Source organism: Haplochromis burtoni, unplaced genomic scaffold, assembly GCF_018398535.1.
Source record: "Haplochromis burtoni strain Fernald_Lab_line unplaced genomic scaffold, NCSU_Asbu1 Contig_199, whole genome shotgun sequence".
Classification (NCBI taxonomy): Eukaryota; Metazoa; Chordata; class Actinopteri; order Cichliformes; family Cichlidae; genus Haplochromis; species Haplochromis burtoni.
The window spans coordinates 882853-891380 of record NW_024582560.1 but is presented as its reverse complement, the minus strand read 5'-3'; the positions used below and the strand labels follow the sequence as shown (position 1 = coordinate 891380).

Sequence of the window (8528 nt, the reverse complement as noted above, 5' to 3'; positions counted from 1 at the left end):
ATCATTGTTATTTTCAGGCGAGCTGCAGCTTAGAGGTGGATAAAGTTCGTCTCCACGTTGGAAGTGATAGAAAGTATTAGACGTTTTCGGGCACTATTTTTACTTTTTGGGAGCGAGGATAAGTTACGGAAGACATTCGGTGTGTCGGGACACGGAGACCCGGCGGCGGGGGGACAATTTTTGGTTGTTGATGAGCGCAGGGCGCACAAAAGAAAAGTTTTCCCAGGACATAAAGTTGTCAAGTGAGTTGAACTTCAACAATAGGCGGACTCTATCGCAATCCAGTTGACGGACTGTCACGGGACGTATGTAAACAGTCGACCTTGGACTGTTTTCTCGTTTCTTTTTTAAAGGAGAAAAAGAAAGATCTCCCTCAGGGTGAACAAAACTTTATGTCCAGAAAAATGGAAGCGACCTTCTACGACGAAGCCTCCAACTCTCAGCGGGACGGGGCGGCAGTGTACGGCTTCAACCCTAAAACCCTCAAACAGACCATGACCCTGAATCTGAACGACCCGAAGAACTTTAAACCTCATTTGGGCGCCAAGGCCCTGGACATCCTGACGTCCCCTGATGTCGGGTTACTGAAGCTGGCCTCACCTGAACTGGAGAGACTGATCATCCAGTCTTGCAACGGGCTGACAACTCCCACCCCGACCCAGTTCATCTGCTCCAAGAACATCACCGACGAGCAGGAGGGCTTCGCTGAAGGGTTTGTGAGGGCGCTGGCTGAGCTCCACTACCAGCAGCAGATACCTGCCGCCCAGCCCGACCCACAGACCGGCTCGGCCAACGGCATGACATCCGGCTCCGCTGCCCCCGAGAGCGGCGGGATTTCCTACAGCTGCACGGTGCGCACGGAGCCGCCGGAGTACACCAACTTGAGCAGCTTCACTCGGGCTGTAATAGGCTCCACGCCCGCACCTGCCGGCGAGAGACAGCCACCTCCACCTACAAGTTACCCGGCGGCCCCACAGCCGTCCCACAACCACATGGACCACCAGCTGCCGGTGGCTGCGCAGCACTCACGGCTACACGCGCTCAAAGAGGAGCCACAGACGGTCCCGGAGATGTCCGGCGAGACCCCACCGCTCTCCCCCATCGACATGGAGTCCCAAGAGCGCATCAAAGCTGAAAGAAAGCGCATGAGGAACAGGGTGGCCGCGTCCAAATGCCGGAAAAGGAAGCTGGAGAGGATCGCCCGACTGGAGGACAGGGTCAAAAACCTAAAGAGCCAAAACACGGAGTTGGTTTCCTCTGCCAACGTCCTGCGGGACGAGCTGGCTCTGCTCAAACAAAAGGTGATGGACCACGTTAACAGCGGCTGCCAGCTCATTTTGACGCAGCAGCTCCAAGCTTACTAGACTTGCCAAGAAAAGAAAAGAAAAGAAAAAGAACCAAGGGACACTGCTCGGGGACCAAATGCAGCTTAAAGTGGCCCGTTCAGCCTTTCAGGGAAGTCTCAGCGCATTGTTTTTTTTTTCTCCTCCACCAAAATATCCGCTCAGACTGTATCCACATGGAGGCTGACTGACAAGATACTTGGTATTGGTCAGCAACGGTGAATTATCACAGAGCAGAAGCCATCAAACTTATTGCACAGGCGCACACAGCTCAGATGGAACCTTGGCTCTGCCAGCGCCTCTGATCTGGCTCGTTACATATTTTTGGCATTTTTTTTTGTGTCTTTGTCATTTATTTCCACCTTAAACTACACAATGAAATCTGTAATCTGTCAAACCAGCTATGGCAAGTGTCCACATCTTATCACTCGACTGTGGCCCACACATATCCTGCATCCTGACTGGAGGATAGATAGGGCTTATGTGGGCTCAAATTGCATAGACACAATGTGAACCGAACCTTTCACTATGTCAAGTAGCAACGTATGCATATAGACATGAGTCAAGCACTGAGTATCCCAGGCACCAACGATTATATGTACAGAACACTAACAACAACAAAAGTTCACACCTTTCCCTAAAGACTCATAGGTGTGTGTTTACTGACAAAACTGCCTTACTTTCTTAATACTTACCTTCAAGCAACTTTGTGATATAGTTGTAACTAATGTTAAACCTCAAGTTAACACTTAGTAATATTTGTACGCAGTATTTTGAGCACTTAACTGTAAATATGAGAAAATAAAAGTGTTGGACATGCAGCAGGATGTGTGTTGTGGCTTTGTGATTAACGATAAATGAGCCTGGAGGTGAGCGGATAGTCTTGCAGTGTGTTACATGGAGTGTTTGTTGTTGGAGAAACTGGGGCGGACGGGAGACTGAGTCACCAGCTCGCTGAGGCGCACCCGATGGTTGCCGAAGCTACTCGGACGCCCATTGGACAGCGAAGCGTCGGAAGTGAGCCGCAGGCAGCCAAATATGGCAAGAGGTCTCGAGCGAGCGCTGGGACGGGTGGGGGTGTGTATGTGCGCGCGCGCGAGTAATAGTCACCGTCCTCCCACTACAGCTGGTGACTCTTTTACAAGAAACGCCATGAAGCCGAGGCAGATCTCTTTACACACTTAAAGGGAGCGAGTGGAGAAGAGATACTTTGTAAAGAGGAGGAGGCTTATTTTTTTTTATTTATTTTCTCAACTGTAGTAACTGTCTGTAATATAAATACGTTTCTGTAGAAAAAAAAAATACAAATGTATACACTTTATACATTTAACCTGAACAGAGGGGCACATGTTCAATTACTTGGAAAGAAATTAAAACAAAATAAAACAAAAAACAGACTCTTTAGCCCAACAGTGACACCAGAAGCTGGTAAATGATTGGACACATGTTCATGCCCAATCATTTACCAGCTGGTAAATGATTGGAGGAGGCAGCTGTCTGGCAGTTTAAAGACCCTACACACAGACTGTAAACCCACACAGGTGCTTTCACTCACTGCTTGATACACCCTGGCCCTACCTGTTATGACAGGACTGTTTCTATGTTTAACTTGAGTCTTGGTACATTGGTTTAGATAAGCTCCTCATAGATTCCCACAACTTCAGCCTGACACAAGACTTAATCAGCCATTAAATGAATACACCTGCATATTCTGTCCAGGACTTTTATGACCATTTAAATGCTTGTAATCTTTTATACGTGCCGTATGTCATGTTGTTAACTGGTTATTTACACAACACTTGAGGATTAGATATGTGCTTTTCTGTATCTTTACAGGATGTTTTGATGCGTATCTGACAATGTGAGCAAAGACGAACTCGAGGCAACTCAGACAGGGTTTAGTCTGTTAAGGCATCTTATCCACAAACTCCACAACTGCATCCTGCACTGGATCCCCAGACAGTGTACATAAAATTAAACACTATATTCTACTATGGAACTGAAGTTACAAAATGACGGTTGTCTGCCAGAAGCGACTGGTGGAGTTGATTACTGGAGCCGACTGCCTGCTCTGGTCTCATCCAACAGCTTCTTTTGATCTTACTTGTCTTCCGTCTTTCTGTGCAACACAAATTTTTCCAGGTTCTAAACAGCTTTAAGTTCTCGAACACAGAGTTGAGTTCCTAAATTATATCTATCTGGGGGTCATTCTTGTGTTTGGTTCCTGATAACCCCCATAGTCTGTGCACAGTCCTATGGCCGGGGGCTCTCAGCTGACGAGCACGCCCTCTTTAGCAGCTATGCGCTGCCGGTGGACGTGGTCCTGCTCTAGTTCTTCATGGCTGGGGTGCCAAAGCCGTGACAGGACGCGTTCCATGTTGAGGGCGTACATGGTGTGGGAGGGCATCACGCCGTGGTGAACCTGCATTAAACGAGTATAAAAGAGATGAGAAAACCATTTCAATTCTGATAGTTAAATGATGGAAAGGTAGGCTTGGGAAAAAAAAAAGAAAAAAGAATCCAGCGTTAAGAGTAAAGAAATTTAAGAGTGGGAAATTTCATGTGCTGACATGAAGAGTAAGACATGAAGATATAAACCTTTAAACTTTACATATGCATTTCTGAGGGAAACAGCGTTTTTGTGTAAACACAGCTATTCAGTAAACAAGGCAAACAGCCTAACAATTCTGCAATAAGACCTCAAACTTATAGGTTGGTTAGAAAATAAAAAAAAGCTATGAGTTTTGTCATCTCTAACTGACAGCTTGAAAATTATAAGACAAAAAACGGCAGCAACTGCACACAGTTTCGAAGCCAGAACTTAGAAAAGTTTGGCATTTTTGCTGGAAAAATGAGTTTATATCAGTCTTATTACACACTCATTTGTGGACTATTACACAACTTCACAGCATTCTAAGAATCCCACACACACATTTTCAAGGTGAAAAACTCCATCACATTTAACAGGGTCAAAGGTTGTATTATTTGACCACTTGCCTGGGAATATCACAACTTTTCCTTTGGGCTGTTCCAAGAAAACTCACTGTGAAATATGCTGATGTTGCTAGGACCAGTTGTGCACATTTTCTTACCTGTAAAGCCTCGAGGAGATCAAACATGCTGATTGGAGGGAGAGGTGCAGGAAGACTGTCAGCAGAACAAGCCAGCAAATGAACAGCTTGCTGCTCAGCCTCATCGGGTGACACCTGTGGTGGTGGGCCTGCAGGGAGGGAAGCACTCTGTGGCGGACTTCAAGGAAAAAAGTACACTATTAGTCCATACTGACAGCAAAAGAAAGCAGCTACTGATACAAACATAAAAACTAAAAAGATTTAATGAAGTTGCACTAATGAGAGGCATACACATTTTTCTGTATTAAATGCATTTTCTTATACTGAGAATTCTCACAGCCTAACAAAAGCTGGAGTCCCTACCAATCAGCAACACTGTGGTAAGCAGCAAGGCTGTTTTTCAGATAGGGTTGAGGCGTGACGTCATTGCCAAAGGCGTAGGGGAAACGGCTGTCTCGTAATCGATACGCCTTCCTCCGCATGATTACGGCAGTCAGGACATCTTTCAAGTGGTGCTGAAATAAATCAGAGCACTGAGTCAGTGCACAGTCAGACTCAAAATGGCTCCCATTCATTTCTGGGTGCAACAGGTCGCATTAGCTTTTGCATGTAAACTGACTGATAGCTTAGTGTAGTTTAATCCAAGTGATCACTGATAATGGAATCAAGACAGACCTCTCTTACTACATATATATATTCTATATACTTGTTTCATAACTCAACTTTAAAATAATTCAAACAGCTGAGTGAAAAAGACACTGTGCTGGGCAAGGACACAGACTGAGACAGTACAACTGATGTCCCTCCTGCTTTTGGCCACCACACATGGGTAAACATCTCATTAGATTTTGGTGTGACTAAGCGACAAAGCTCTGCTCAATCTCTGGAGAAAACAAAGCTGTCAGTGCTGCATAATAAATGACGCAGAACATGTTCTTTCTGATCATTTAAACCACTGCACCGATGTTTAAACAATGTCAGACTTAAAAAGCAGAAGAATCACTTGCGTCACACTCTCAGCTTTTATGAGGGTGCACTGAGGCTCAAACAGTCACTCTTCTGTTGAACTGTTAGTATATACCTCAACGGCATAGATCATGGTGCTGATGGCATCTTCTGTGACGTTATCCAAGCCCACCTCAAAGGCGGTCACCATCATGCGAGCCTCCAGTTGGCCCCGTGTGGGCAGCATTAGAGTGTGGGCGCTGAGACGCAGCTCTTCCTCCTCACTTCCCCCCTCCCTCGGGCTGAATGGCTGGGCGGCGCTCAGAGGATTCTGAGGCTGGAAACGATGCTGAAGGACACACAAGCATCCGAGCGATATTGTCAGTCCACTGTTCAAGCACACAGCTGCTATTTAGAGGTGGCTAACCTTGCAGCTGCAACACTCTGTCGTGATTTTACTTTTTAAGTGTACTGCACACATACACTTTACTTAGGATGGCCACCCAAGTGAATCTGTTGACTCATTTCAGCCTTTTTTTTTAATGCATTTTGGGTTGTTTTTTTTTTTAAATCATGCCACAGAAAATGAAATCACCCATGGCTGATTTACAGTTGGACCATTCCCCTACTCTTATTTTGAAAGCCCAGGCCCTTTTTGTGTAGTTTCCCTAGCAGCTGGTTTGCTGGTCAGGTTGCTGTTGTGGCAATCCTCAGTGTGGTTCAGCGGCATCTACCTCCACTGTACCCTTAATTATGAATTTTGACACCCCAGTATTCATCGGTCTACTTGGTCTACTACTACTGAATGACCTGTTCTATAAGCACGCCTGAAATATGAGAAACTACTCAGTTCAGAAAAAAGCTTCAAGGGTTACTCCTAGGAGGCTTTCAAGGGGTAAAGAGTTAAATGGGTCTTGTGTTAATAGTCAGACAGACTTAGACTGGTGACAGTCTTTTTTTTCTGCTGTGAACTGAATGGCCCAAGAACCAGAAACTTCAGCGGGAGCAATGGGTCATGTGGCACTATGCTGAGCCCTTTGAGAATGCAAAGCAGAACATGGATTATCATCACTAGTTGCAGACCAACACAGTAGAGATAAAGCTCATCCACAGAGAGACTCAATGGAGCAGCAGCTCAATAAAGGTTTACTGGTTACACTACCTGGCAACTAAAATATTTAGAGAGGAGAACCTTATAAGAAGTATTTTTCCAACAATTCATTAAAGGTGTGTGTGCAACCTCTGTCAAAGAATATACATTTGTGGGAACAGTTTTAGCAGTATTGTTGCCAACATGAACATATCTAGCCCGTGCGGAGATGAAAATATGAAGGAGGACTTACGTCGAATTTTTGCCTAGAGGAACATTTCTTATTCCCCTTCGGTTTGCCGGGCTTTGAAGCACAGCTACCTTGCCACTGCAATGACCCTGCACCCTCTAGAGGACAAAAAGGACACACAACAAGGTGCATGAAAGACACAAACAGAGATCCCATTTTATTTGGTGAAATAGTCTTGAATTTTAATCTCCACAGCTCCTAAGCTAGTCCTGACAAAAAGGTATGGCTTAATACATGCATAAAATGTCAGCTGTTTTAAAATATAGGTTCAGCCACAATTTCAGAGGCATTCAGTTATTATTAAAAAAAAAACTCACCTGGTGTGGAGACGATGATCTGGCACCGTGTAAGAATAGCCAGGAGAAAATCATTGTGAACATGGACTGGATGAATGAAGGAAACACAGAATAAGCCATTTTTTTATTAGTATTATTATAATTTGTACATTACACATTAGCACAGAGGAGAGCTTTTCTTTGACACTGACCATTCTCCTGTGCCAACAGCCTACGCGCCTCAATGTCAAACTCTTCCTTGCTGATCTTTTGTTTGAACCACAGCTTCAGGTTTGCCCAGTAACTGCAGGGAGGAAACAAGAAGCAAGCACCAACACACACATAACTCAGGTGCATCTACAACACAAAGTGATGCTGGACACAGACAGAAACACACGCATACATACACACAAGCACCATCTGCACGTCATTACATCTCTTTATCGCGTTATTCACGTGCTATTAACTTTTAAAATCACAAATACTCAACAGTGCTGTTCCTGTTTCTTTCTCTCGTCGTCTTTAAGTTAAGTTTCACTTCTCGCCAACTCGGGGTACACTTTTCAAAATATCGTCAAGTTGGATTTACACAAACCCGCCATAACGTTAAAGTTCATACAGCTAATAAAGCTCAAGGTAAATCTCACCTTTCTTACGCATCACCTTCACCACAGACATAAAAAAATACCAAAGAGATGCTACAGTAATATGTCAACAACGGGGAAAATCCTGCAAAATGTAGCAGAGGATAGCTAGGTGCTAATTGGTCCCAGGCGTAGTTAATTAATGTTAGTCCCCTTTTCATTTAAGGGGCACAGAAATGGGACCAAAACGCAAGACTACGAACAAAGACAAGCACACAAACAACACTTCACTTACTGTTTGACATTATCGCCAATTGCATCCGTTAAATTCTTCTTTGCAATCTCAAGCTCGCTAGCATGAGCCGCCATGACGTTCATAAACGCCTACAATTACGTCATTAATCGGCGACAGTAACATTTTCTTCCCCTAAACCTATAAACTTTATTGTAGAAAATACATTTCACAAAATTAATCTAAAAGAGAGAAAAGCACTTAGCATTTTGTAATGGCTGAAATTAGTTGAATCTAACTAGTTAAATGAAATCTATTAAAAAGTCAATAACCAATCAATAAATAAGTTAGGTTAAATAAATATGGTGACTAAATTAAATAAATATGATGACTAAGCTAAGATAAATAACAGAATCAATCACACAACAAAAAGAAGCGGAAAACACAATGTAAGTAAAACGAATAACTAAACCATGTGGTTTTGTTACAAACGGCTGCGCCGCTAGATGGCAGTGTGGTATCATTTTCATATTTGTACACAGGTTAGTGAGGTTTGCCTTCAAGGCCTTCTGCCAGACAAGCTCTCTAAAGACGTGGTTAACTTTGATGAAAGCATGTATTTTAACCCTGAGGACAAACTTCTCCCACTGGTGTCCACTTGATGCAGAAGAGCTGAATAAAAGTGCTTTTAATCTTGTAAATTTCATAAGCATAACAAAGAGGTCAAGATGCCCCCCC

At 44.1% G+C, this 8528-nt stretch overlaps 2 protein-coding genes across 2 annotated transcripts; one reads left to right on the top strand and one right to left on the bottom strand.

Moving 5' to 3' along the window:
• On the top strand, nucleotides 1-2167 carry LOC102290233 (transcription factor AP-1). Its single transcript, XM_005935636.3, has one exon. It carries the CDS (start codon nucleotides 393-395, stop codon nucleotides 1362-1364), a length of 972 nt encoding a protein of 323 aa, XP_005935698.1. The 5' UTR covers nucleotides 1-392; the 3' UTR covers nucleotides 1365-2167.
• Nucleotides 2168-2566: 399 nt separating this feature from the next.
• On the bottom strand, nucleotides 2567-7972 carry tada1 (transcriptional adaptor 1). Its single transcript, XM_005935637.3, has 8 exons — nucleotides 7854-7972; nucleotides 7187-7278; nucleotides 7017-7082; nucleotides 6703-6797; nucleotides 5496-5708; nucleotides 4778-4929; nucleotides 4436-4592; nucleotides 2567-3765 (listed from the first exon to the last, which is right to left on the bottom strand). Exons 1-8 carry the CDS (start codon nucleotides 7934-7936, stop codon nucleotides 3613-3615), a joined length of 1011 nt encoding a protein of 336 aa, XP_005935699.1. The 5' UTR covers nucleotides 7937-7972; the 3' UTR covers nucleotides 2567-3612.
• Between the last annotated feature and the right edge of the window lie 556 nt (nucleotides 7973-8528).

Excerpts from the sequence above, each read along its gene's own strand:
- LOC102290233 (XM_005935636.3), top strand. The coding sequence starts at position 393 with ATGTCCAGAAAAATGGAAGCGACCTTCTACGACGAAGCCTCCAACTCT.
- tada1 (XM_005935637.3), bottom strand. The coding sequence starts at position 7,936 with ATGAACGTCATGGCGGCTCATGCTAGCGAGCTTGAGATTGCAAAGAAG. Across the intron at positions 7,083-7,186 it reads GCTGTTGGCACAGGAGAATG|TCCATGTTCACAATGATTTT; the intron begins GTCAGTGTCAAA and ends TCATTCATCCAG. Across the intron at positions 4,930-5,495 it reads CCATGATCTATGCCGTTGAG|CACCACTTGAAAGATGTCCT; the intron begins GTATATACTAAC and ends GATTTATTTCAG.